General features: G+C 53.2%; 1 protein-coding gene across 1 annotated transcript in view; it reads right to left on the bottom strand.

Moving 5' to 3' along the window:
• GPR157 (G protein-coupled receptor 157) overlaps positions 1 to 12111 on the bottom strand; it is a gene marked incomplete at its 5' end in the record, with an annotated part of 18740 nt that extends 6629 nt beyond the window's left edge. The window contains one exon of the mRNA XM_077763971.1: positions 11792 to 12111. Within this exon, the coding sequence (XP_077620097.1) occupies positions 11792 to 12111 (320 nt within the window). The remainder of the gene's footprint in view (positions 1 to 11791) is intronic.
• Between the last annotated feature and the right edge of the window lies 1 nt (position 12112).

Raw genomic sequence — 12112 nt, 5'->3', positions numbered from 1 at the left:
CGTCCCCACCTGTCTGCTTGCAAAGCATTTTCAATGGGGGCGGGGCAGGGGGGGACACAGAAGCTTCACACAGTGGTGGCCCAGCGGGGTGGCCAGGAGCCTGGGCTGTGACGCGACAGGCGAGGCCCAAGCAGGCCCTGCCCCCACTCGGTCCCAGCGCGTCAGTGTTTTTCTCCTCAAAGTGGGGGTGGTAACCGTGCTTGGAACAGAGCAGGTCGTTATGAGAACACCTTTACTGGCGTGTGTCTGGCGCGCAGGACCGGGTACGTGTGTCGGTGTGTCTGGGCGCCGCCCAGGACCCTGGCCTGCCACGCAGGCGCCAGGAATGCGGGAGGCCTGTGTGGTGCCTGCCCCCCGGAGCGGGGCCCGCGGGCCTGTGTCCCGGGTCAATCACTGGAGGACAGGCACTATGCAGACAGGACACGGTCTTCAGGGAAATGCTTAGTTCAGGAATGGGTTAGAGAGAGAGAGAGATACATAGATATAAAGTTTATTTTGAGAGAGACAGAGAGTAAGCACGGGGGAGGGGCAGAGAGAGAGAGACACACACACAATCCGAAGCAGGCTCCAGGCTCTGAGCTGTCAGCACAGAGCCCGACGTGGGGCTCAAACCTATGAACGTGGAGATCACAACCTGAGCCGAAGCCAGACACTTAGCCAACTGCGCCACCCAGGCGCCCCAGAAATCGGTTATATTTTGAGAGCTCTGTGTTAGCAATTGCGGCTCTTTTTAAGTTTATTTTTATTTACTTAAGTAATCTCTCTACTCCACGTGGGGCTCGAACTCATGAACCCAAGATCAAGAGCTGCATGCTCTTCTGAAGAGCCAGCCAGGAGAGGCTCTTTTTGAGAGAAAGTGGTAGAACAACGATGAGACCAAAGCTGCACGTTAGTCTTGCCCAAGTGAGAAGCGATGTAGTCAATCAGATTCTCCAAAGGCTGCATGTCTAGGGCTGAAAAGAAGGGAGAAAGCCGGCTCCCGGGCCTGGGAAGGACTCGGCGCTGGGCACTTTCAGAACAGAGGTGCCCGTTCACCCTGCGCCCTGTCCCCAGCCTGGCCTCTGGGGGGCCTGGACAGGAGCAGGAGGGTAGAGTCACTGCACCTCAGCGTCTGCTCGCCCGACAGCGGGAGAGGAGGCGGGATGTGGCACGTCTTCCGTGGCACTGAGGCACAGAAGGGGCAAAAAATCCCACAGAAATTAAATGGTTATGAGAAAGGCACCAAATAACCCCCAGGAGTTGGTCCATGTTCTTTCATTTAAAAAAAATTTTAAGGTTTATTTATTCTTGAGAGAGAGACAGAGACAGAGTGCTAGCGGGGGAGGGGCAGACAGAGAGGGAGACACAGAGTCTGAAACAGGCTCCAGGCTCTGAGCCGTCAGCACCAGAGCCCGATGCGGGGCTTGAACTCATGAACTCTGAGATCATGACCTGAGCCGAAGTCAGACGCTTAACCGACTGAGCCACCAGGGCGCCCCCGGAGTTTGCCCATTTTAAATGCCTGTCCTATCAGTTAGTCACCTGTTAGGTTGATATGTATCAGCGTCAAACTGCTGTGTCGTAATAGTTACTTTCCAAGCCTCATGCAATCCTGGGGTCTGGGGACGACACAGGTCACAGCTATGAGCTCCAGGACGGCAGGCGCGGGGCTCATTCCAGCGTCTAGAATGGCACCTGGCACCTGGTGGGGGCCAAACAAGGACCTGCTGAATGAATGAATGAATGAACGAATGAATGAATGAATGAACGAATGGAGTCTGAGCCAAGTGACTGAGACAGCTTTCCACCAATTTACTCCTTAACTATTCATTGCAAGGACATCATTGCCATTGAAAAGGAAGCAAAGGGCTTTTTAAAGTACTAGCACTGCAATCTTGATGTCATTTGTGTCCTGACCACTTTATGGTTTACAGGGTTCCGCGGAGGAATCCTGGGCTGGGAAATCGTGGCCCCTTGGGAGCGGAGGGGGGGCCCCCAGGCTGCAAGGAAGGAAGAGCGGGGCAGGCATGCAGGAGGAAGGAGCCGCTCCCACGCAGCAGGGACTCCTTTGTCAGCATCCTGACGGGCCTAACAGGGNCTGAGCCCCACTCTGCTCTGTGACTTCAGGCTTGTCACAGGAAAGCTACAAAGTGATGATTTCCTCTGTGTACCCTGGGGTGCGCCTGGGGCTGTTTGTGCTGGGAAAGAGCCAGAGAAGGACCAAACAGGCCGAGGGCTCAGGCCGAGGGCTCTCAAGGGTTAAGAACGTGGGCTGATGAGGGCACGCGGGTGGGTGGCTCAGTTGGTGAATCGGGTCATGATCTCACAGCTGGTAGGCTGAGCTCTGCAGTCAGTGTGGAGCCCGCTTCGGATCTTCTGTCTCCCTCTCTCCCTTACATGGGCGCTTTCTCTCTCTCTCTCAAAAATAAATGAAAATTATAACAAATATACCTTAAGAACGTGGGTTGATCGATCAGAGTCACTATCTGAATGCGGGCACAGATGGCCAGAAGCTGTTTGGGGAGGTATTTAAGTGAGAGAGGTAGGCAGAGGTAAGGCAGGGAAGGGTGGGAATGGAGTGGGAGGGAGGGAGAGCCCGAGGACTCGCAAAGCAGGAACTGCCAGACTTGCCGTTTAATGGGTATGGGCGGTGGCGTGCTGGCGATGCTCCACAACCGGCTCTCCACAAAAAGTGTATTTGTGCGCGTGCGTGCATGTTACGTAGGAATGCATGTACATATCCACGTATTATTAACGTAACTGATACAAAAGGTGTGAAGCACACAAGCTGTCAGTAATAATAGAATACACAATACTCCTGGTTGTGAATTCTACAGCGCCAACGGAGTCTCACAAATTGCGCTTATTCATCTTTGCCAACACCTGTGGTTACAGTTGGCAAAGGCAAGCAGTTCCATGATGTGAAGTTGGTTGTGTTCTCACTTTCCTTCCCGAACAAGATGAACGTGAAAGGGGAAACCTAAGAGACGAGACAAAAGCCGGAATGCCTCTCCTCACCCCCTTAGGTACCCGGCTTCCTGCCTGCCCCAGTGTGGCTACGGTCTCTGCTGAAATTCTCACAGTAACACTGTTTGAGCTTAATCTTTGCTAACATTTTCTCCATTACCTTCTTAAGTTTCCATCCAGCAAACTATGGCCCTCAGGTCTAATCTGGCCCCTGGTCTGTTGTTTTTGTTTTTTTTTTAATAAAGTTTTATTGCAACACAGCTTCATTGACACTCACTTGTTTACATGTTTATGGCTGCTTTCAGCCATAAACAGGAGTTGGGAGAGTTGCGATTGAGATCGCATGGCCTGTGAAGCTGAAAAGACCTACTATCTGGTTCTTTACAGGGAAAGGTTGCTGACCTCTGCCCTACACAGTCAACAAAACAACCAAGCCCTGATCCGGAGCTTCCGCCATTTTTTTACAGTGTAAATAATCCCAAAGTGACTAATTTCAAGCCACCAACACATGCAGCTGGAAACAGATTTGCAGTATTTCCGATAGTATTTCCATTGCTCGGATACAATAGTTGTAAATAACCTCGAATGTACAGATAAGAGTAAAATCATTAAGATATAGTTCTTAGTATTTCTGTCACTCTTTTTAAAGTAACTTTTTATACGTTTATATAATTTACTTTCTTGTTAATGGTTATATTTAACAATCAGCTCACAAAATGCCCTAAAATTTAACAACTGGGTCTCACCAGGCTGGCTCAGGACACCTCTGGACGGAGGATAAAGAGATAAGGAGCTGAAGCTGCCCTGTGTCCTTAACCTATAGAGCGAGGAGAAAGTCAGTATTTTTGGCAACCTCAGATCAGCTGAGCCGTTCTCTGGCCAGGTGACCAGCCCGGAGTGTAGGCGCTATGAATCTGGAAGGCACTCCACAAAGTCATGCATGACATGTCCTTGCCTTCCAGAAACATGTCCTGGCATGTACCCTGCCGTAGTTTTGTGTTTTTTTTTCCGTCCCCAAAAAGAAGCCATCAAACAAAACACTAATAAAAGCAGGACAAGTAAAATACAGTTGAATGACGACACGTGAAAAAGACCAAGGGCTGGGGTTGATGATGACCTAGAAACTCATGTGGCCGGAGGGGTCACCCTGAGGCTCACACGTGGGCAGATCAGACCTGCCAGGGGAGTGTCCTGTCTCTGCGTGGACCCTTGTGACCCACGTTCTAAATCTGAGATGGTTCAGCTGGCACCAGAGCCAGGCGCGCCAGGAGATGCTGGGCCCAGAGCTGGCCCCAAATGTTTCAAGACTCTTCATGAGGTCGGGCTGGGACCCGGCCTGGGAGGTGGGCTCGGGCGGCTGGAGGAAATGTCAGGGTGTCTGCTCAGCACCCAAACCGAGGGCCGAACTGGCAGCTGGGCCCACGCGCAGGGGATGCTTGGAAGGTGTTGGGGGAGGGACAAGATGAAAGCAGGTGACTGGTCAGGCCCTTTCTCTCCAAACCTGTGGCTCTGAGAAGCAGGGCCGGGGGCCCCTAGATGGAGGGAGGGAATTCGAAGACGACACTCTGAGGGGTAGCCTAGAGCTTCTTCGAGAGGTGCCCACACGCCCTCCCTCATGTTCACCCCGAAATGAAGGCCAGACTCCAAGCCGGCCTCTCTCCCTCAGAGGCGGTTGAGGGCTGAGTCGTGTGCCCCTCAACATGCATATGTCGGCGTCCTAAGCCCAGTACTTCAGGAGGTGACAGTAGTGGGATGGGGCTCTTTATAGAGGTGACCAAGTTAGAACGGTCTGTACGGTGAGCCCTCAGCCAGCACGGCTGCTGTCCTTCAACGAGATTGGGGTACAGACACACACACACAGGACCATGTGAAGACACAGGGTGTAGACGGCCATCACCAGGCCCAGGAGAGAGCCCTGCCCTCGGAGGAAACCAACTTTGCCGACCTTGATCTCAGACTTCCAGCCTCCAGAACTGTGAGAAAATTGGTTTCTCGTTTGAGCCGCCCAGTCTGGGGTACGTGGTCAGGGCCGCCCCAGCAGACAAACGGAGAGGCTTTCTACAAGCCATGCACGAGAGGCGTGTGCCAGCTCCCGGGGACCCCACCCCATGCGGACGGACAGAGCTGGGGGGGGGCCCTCGGTAAGCTTCGGGGACGGCTGGACGCACAAGTAGCCATTCAGATCTACCCTGAGCTCAGCTCTTCCTTGGAACTTGACATCCCTTTGTTTGCCAGTCTGTCCAGACCGGCAGAACCAGAAGCCACATGGGAAGAGCTGGGTGGTGTGAGAGCCGGGTGGTGCGCAAGCCACCCCCACCCTCCGGCACCCGCGCTCCGGGCACGCGGCAGACGACCGTGAGTGGGCCGCCTGTTCCCAGGACAGGGGTGCTCTGGGCTTCCCTCGGAGTCCCCAGCTCTGCCCACATGGGGATCTTCTGTTGAGTGATCTCTGCAACCCCTCCCACCAGAGTCATGGGGGAGGGAGGACCCTGCAGTGAAAGGCACAGTTCCACTTTAGCACACACACGGGAATACCCTTCCACCCGCCACTGAAAGGTCAGCTTGCTCAGTCATCTGTCCCCACCCCAAACCTCACTCTTCCTACAGACCTTTCTGAAAGGGGGCTGGCCCCTCCTGGGAAAGGAACAGGGGCCTCTCCCGGTGCCTGGTCTACAAGCTGGGCTGCCTCCGGAAAGCCTGGCCTGCTAACTCACAAACTGCCTTGAGAACAAAACTATCGGGCAACACTGTGCCAATTTAGAAAGCTCCTGTAGCAGGACAGGGCCGGGCCCAGAGGGAGGCGCAGCTGCAGGGAGTCGGGCCTGGTGAAAGGAGTCACAAGGCCCTGGGGCAGCCTAGAGCTTTCTTCCCCAGAACAATGGGCACTTATTGTCGAGTGTAGGGCAGAGGGGTAGGCGGCTGGAGAAGCCAGGGAGTCAGCCAAGGCCCGGGCCACCAGGAGGTCGCAGCTCTGGCCGCGGGAGGGAGTGGGGTGCCCAAAGGAACTCTGAGGCAACCCCCCCGCCGCCCCTGCAAGCCTTCTGCAGCCCTGGGGCTAGTGGGCAGCAGAGAGTGAGCCTGCAACGCTCAGAAATGCTCTCCTGCCCGTCCAGGTCCTGGCCGACTTGTCGCTGGACAAGGATGGGCAGTCTGACCTTGCCTGGGTAGGAAGGTCAAGGGCAGCCTCTGCTCTCTCACAGCCTCTGGTGAACACACAACGCTGTGCAGAGACCTGAGGACTCTAAAGGGGGAACAGGTAAAGCCAGTCCGACGCCTGCTATTTGGGGGAGCACTGCCCGACACGGGTGCTGTTCATGCAGCTTCTACACACACCCCTCCGTCAGACACACCTGCCCGGAGCCTCGCCCCGGGTCCCCACGGTGAGCTAGTTTCCGATCAGAGAGCTCAGAGGCTCTTCCCCTTCATGGCCCACGTTTCCCCTTTTGTCTACATTAGAACTTCCCGCTCCCCACAGCATGGGTCTTCTTGGTTTGTTTGTTTTTTAAAGTTTATTTATTTATTTTGAGCTGGAGCCAGGGAGGGGGATAGAGAAGAGGGGGAGAAAGAATCCCAAGCAGGCTCCGCACTGTCAGCGCAGGCCCTGAAGTGGGGCTCCAGCCCATGAACCGTGAGATCATAACCCAAGCTGAAATCAAGCTTAACTCACTGAGCCACCCAGGCGCCCCTCCCCCCACGGCAGGGGTCCTGATGGTGAATTCGCATAGACTCTTCCTCCAGAACTGCCCCCCCAGCAACCTCTGGAGAGTGGGTGGGCCCCGTGCCCACACCCTCTCCCACCCTAGGGATGCCAGAACCCTACGACTGCTTGAGGGGGCCAGGACCCTTCCTTCCGACTGGGTGAAATGAAGCACCAGGTGCAGGAGACGGTTCGCTGACCCGGACCGCCCTGTGCAGGACTGGAGCTGACCGTGGCTTTTGAAAGGCAGGGCGCATTCCCCAGGGGGACGGGGGGGGGGAGGTTGTGGCCAACGTGGCTTATCTGACCAAGAGAGCACTGCCCCCACCCACCGCAGCAAGGCCTTTCTTAGGTGCAAACGAATGGTACAGTCCCAGATGCATATCTGCATGAATGTAAAACACGGGGAGTCAGTATCAGGCACCTCAACAGCTAAGAAACTACAGGGCCTTCCCTTTAATGCTGCCTATTCTCAAAGAGCCTTAAAAAGGCAACAAAAAACAGGAAATTCACTTCAGAATACTGTCAGTGTCAGGTTCAACGCATGCTGCACGGGTAAAGTTTGAGGAAGGACAGGATCTTTATCGCAACAAGATACTTACTAATCACAAAAGGGAAAACAGTAACTGTAGTGCAAAACTGTCGCACCTGCTTTGATCAGGCGATCAAAGTTAGTATCACCAGATGGCGGGAGGAGTCAAGGTCAGCGGGGACGGAGGAGAAGAGCGCGCGCATCTGTGAGATTCCAGCCCAAGCGCAGAACCCGAAACCACTCGTGGGGAAGCACCCAGCAACCCGGCAGAGGGACCTTCTGCCAAACAGACCTGCACTCTTCAGGGGCGCCTGGGCAGATCCGCCGGTTGAGCTCCGACTTCGGCTCGGGTCATGATCTTTCGGTTCGTGCGTTCGAGCCCCGCGTCGGGCTCTGTGCTGACAGCTCAGAGCCTGGAGCCTGCTTTGGACTCTGTGTCTCCCTCTCTCTGCCCCTCCCCTGCTCGCACCCTGTCTCTCTCGCTCTCTCAAAAATAAAATAAACATGGGGCGCCTGGGTGGCTTAGTCGGTTAAGTGTCCGACTTTCGCTTAGGTNGAAATAAATAAAAATATTTAAAAAATAAAATAAAATAAAATAAACATAAAAAAATTAAAACAAAACAACCAGGCTTGTACTCTTCAAAAGTCAGTGTTGTGAAACACCAGGAAAGACAGAAGAACTATTGCAGGTTTTGAAGGGGAATAAAGAGAACTGACAGCTGAGTCATACCCAAGCCCACAGTTCCCTGTGCTGTCGGGGACGTTGGCAGAAGACACAATCTCTGTGACGTCCACCGTCGGAGAACATCGTTCCGTGCTGTGCGGTTTTCCTGCTTTGGGAAGGGGCATGTGGTTACTTCAGAGGCCGTTCCTTTCTTTTGGAAATATACACTAAAGGACTTAGGGGTTCCGAGCACATCCGTTTGCAACTCACTCTTTTTTCTTTTTTAATATTTTTTTTTGAGAGAGAGCACACGCACAGGGGAGGGGCAGAGAGAGAAGCAGACAGAGCTCTCGAAGCAGGCTCCGCGCTGATAGCAGAGCCCGAAGTGGGGCTCGATCTCACAAACTGTGAGATCATGACCTGAGCCCTCACTGGCCACGCCACCGACTAGAGCCACCCAGGCGCCCCAAGTCTGCAACTTACTCTTAAATGAGTCCAGAAAAATGACTGCAGAGGACAAAGCTCACGTGAGAAAATGTTAATAATGGTGGAAATCTGGAAAGCCCGAAATAAACTGGCTCATGACATCTCAATTTTAAAAATTATCGGCAGGCCAAGAGGCAAGATGGGATCAGAAACGGAAGACCGACCCTGGGAGGTGCAGCCCTGAGCCTCCCACTTATGGCTCTGTGACCTGGGGCAAGTCTCTCACCAGCTGTGACTGGAGGGTGACCGGCTGGCCCGGCCCCTGGGTTACGGGTGACCAGCGGGCTAAGGAACGGACCCGCATCTGGCAAGATGTCAGACGTGTTGGCTGCCCTTCCCCAAAGGGGGGAAAAAAGTCTTTCTGTAAAGGGAACCTGGTCAAGTTATCACAATGGAGTCTCAGGGGGCATTCAAGGAACTTTCCGGGAAGTGGCGTATGGGCAGGATTCCATCCGGCCTCCCGCTTTACACGGTTGCATTCAGTTTTATGGATGGCTTTTTTCACTTAACATTGTATCAGGCCATTCAAAAAACATGACGGGAAGAGTTCACAGCCAGTATCACGGCTGTGTCACATTTCCGGTAGGATGTAACTTGTAAACTACTATTCCCCGATTTTTTGACAGTCAAGTTGCTTCCAAATTCTCACACAAACTCCTCTGTATACACACCGTTGAATGTGTTCTGGATAATCCCTTTAGAGATATACAGGATCCTAGAAATAGGATTAGCAGATCAAGGAGTACTTTTTATGTGGATTATTCCAGTCAACGTTATCGATAATAACGTAGGAAAATACCCGTTTTATTGGCATTTATTGTGGTAGTATTCTACTGCACTATTTTTTTCTAATTTAAGAACAAAACGGTACCTCATTGTCAAATAATTTGCATTAGTTTGAGTATGAGTGGAGTAACCTTTTCCCCACATAGATTTATGAACCATTTTGACTCTGTGTCTGGATGTGTCCTTTGTCACTTATCAGGATATCTGTTGGTTTTTGAAAAAAAAAAATCATTTCAGGGGCGCCTAGCTGGCTTAGTTGGTAGAGCGTGATCTGGGGAGTCATGAGTTCAAGACCCACGCTGGGCATAGAGATTACTTAAAAATAAAATCGTTTAAAAAATCATTTCATAAAAACTACAATAGACATAATCAACTGAAGGATTGAAGAAGATGGATTTTCAGCAGTCTGACATGGTTAAAAAGTGGATGACGACACAGCCTCTGTCTGAAGATGAGATTGCTGACAGGTCTTTAACAATTATATGCTCATATGCCCAGGAAAGCTGCTGGAGAGGCCTTAGCAAGGTCATTAGCAAGACAGGCCGGGAGGATCTTGGTCAATGACTAAACCTGTTAGACAGGTTTTCTACCGATTCTCTTAGTCCAGTGAGGTGCTAAGCACTAAGCCTCAGAAAGAGAACTCTCCAGAGAATAAATTGTCATTCTCCCTCTCTAGCTCGGATATAGGTAATTTTCTCCTTCTCTTTCTGGTAATTTTCTTTTAAGAAGTAGATGGATCACATTCAATGAACAAGATGAACAACTCCCTTCTTTAAGAAAGGGGCTTTCTTGGGGCGCCTGGGAGGCTCAGTTGGTTAAGCATCCGACTTCGGCTCAGGTCACGATCTCGAAGTTTGTGGGTTCGAGCCCTGCGTCAGGTTCTGTGCTGACAGCTCAGAGCCTGCCTGGGAGCCTGTTTCAGATTCTGTGTCTCCCTCTCTCTCTGCCCCTTCCCCACTCATGTTGTCTCTCTCTGTCTCAAAAATAAAAAAACTATTAAAAAAAAAAAAAGAAAGGGGCTTTCTTAGGAGACTTTTCCTAAGCATCACAGAAAATACCCCTGGGACTGAGCTGGAGGAACTCCCAACTCCAGTTCATTAGGAAATGTATCTTCCATAGGATCTATACTAGGTTCTCTTTACCACTTAAAAAAATATACTGTATTCAATATTTTTTTTTTAAGAGGGGAGAAAAAGAGAAGAGATTCTTGGCTCAGAAAGGTCCAGTCTGAGGTTCCTTCTCAAGTACACGTGAGCTCTGGTCTGCATGACGCCCACACCCAACCAGACTGCTAGGGCCTGGGTCTCTGCTGTGGATACTGAGCTCAGGGGCTGCTGCAAGGGGGGTAAGGTGCCCCCGTGTCTCCACAGCATCTGTCTCACTCCTTGCAAAACCTCTGACATGAACAGCTGAGAAGCAGGCCATTTAGTTTCCCAAGGGCCAGCTGGCCTTCATGCAGCAGTTCCGAGACCTAGAGGTCAAGTGACGCTTGCAGGCTTGTGATCTCACCGTTGTGACACCCAGGTGACCTGTCTCTACCAGAGCTGAGTGTCCTCAGTCCCATGGAAAGCACTCAAGTATTTGACAGAGATGTCCTATAATTAGGGCAGCATTGAGTGCACTTTTTCTTTTAATATTTATTTATTTATTTTGAAAGAGAGAGAGCGAGAGTGGGGGGAGGGCCAGAGGGAAGGAGAGAGAAAATCCCAAACAGGCTCCACGCTTTCAGCACAAAGCCCGGTGACGGGCTCGATCCCATGAGATAATGACATGAGCTAAAAGCAAGAGTGGGATGTTCAACCGACCGGGCCACCCAGGCACCCCAGTCTTTGGTGCTCTTATCTGGGAGAAGGAAAGGGGAAACAAGCCCTATAAGATTCCTGCCTTGGGTGCAGCACAGGACACCATCAGATGTTAGAATCTTGAAATGACACCAGGAAGGGGCCACCCTTCTTCCATAGATGACGGTGACTTAATGAGATGCTTCTATGCCAGGGCAGGGCACGCCTGGATTTACCCTAACTCCCATAAACTCCAGGCGGGGGAGGGGCTCTTCCAGACCAGATTCTGCCACTGACCTCACCCTCAGAGACGCTGAACCCTAGAAAGTCAAGATCGTCTGGGTCTAGAGATGAGCAAAGACAAAATATTGAAGACCGTCCTTTGTAAATCTTACAGCTGAGACACTGCATTTGGCAGAGGGCAGCTGGCCTGGGAGTGGCTGAATGCATCACACCTCCGGTGGCACAGGGTGGGGACTGGGAGCGGCCGCGCCTCACTCATCTGTCAGCCTGGGAGCCAGCGCTTTCCCCGTGGGCAGCAGAGATGGCCAGAACTCAGGGAAGCAGGAGGCAAAAGGCGTAAGGTGTCTTCCAAGTTATGAGGGCCTAGCTCTGGCTCCCCACCCTCCAAGGGGCTGCGCTGAGGCACCCAGCTCGCTGGGAGGCTCGGGCCAGGACGGGCAGGAAGGGGCGCCCTCTGTGCTGATGCTCAGGACAGGTCCAAGCTCTCCACCTGCATCGTCCCGCTGGCCCCGGGGCTGCCCCCTAACGCGAGCAGACACGCCCCGCTGGGGCCCCCCCGCCAGGGATCCGACCAAGCCGGGGGTGCCACAGGGGCAGAAGGCAGGGCCCCGGCGGGGGGCGGGGACTCGAGGGAAAGCAGCGCCGCTGTCACCCACCTGACCACGTGGAAGGCCCAGAGGAGGCGGCCGGTTCGAGGCTCGCGCGCCGCGTGGACGATGCTCAGGTACAGGTAGAGGGCGATGGCCACGGTCCAGAAGAAGGAGCTGGTGTTGGCGAAGGTGGAGAGCGCGCCCTGCAGCACGCAGTCCCACGACGGGCCCGCGAAGTCCTGCAGCACCCCGTAGAAGTAGGAGGCGGCCGAGAGCAGGTCAGCCAGCGACAGAAAGAGCAGCAGGCGCCGTGCCCGGCTGCGCAGGTCGGGCCACAGGGCGTGCGTGGCCACCAGCAGGCCGGAGCCGAGCGCGGAGAGCGCGCAC

Source organism: Crocuta crocuta, unplaced genomic scaffold (assembly GCF_008692635.1).
Source record: "Crocuta crocuta isolate KB4526 unplaced genomic scaffold, BGI_CrCroc_1.0 scaffold13, whole genome shotgun sequence".
Lineage (NCBI taxonomy): Eukaryota > Metazoa > Chordata > Mammalia > Carnivora > Hyaenidae > Crocuta > Crocuta crocuta.
This window is presented reverse-complemented; position numbering and strand designations above follow the sequence as displayed.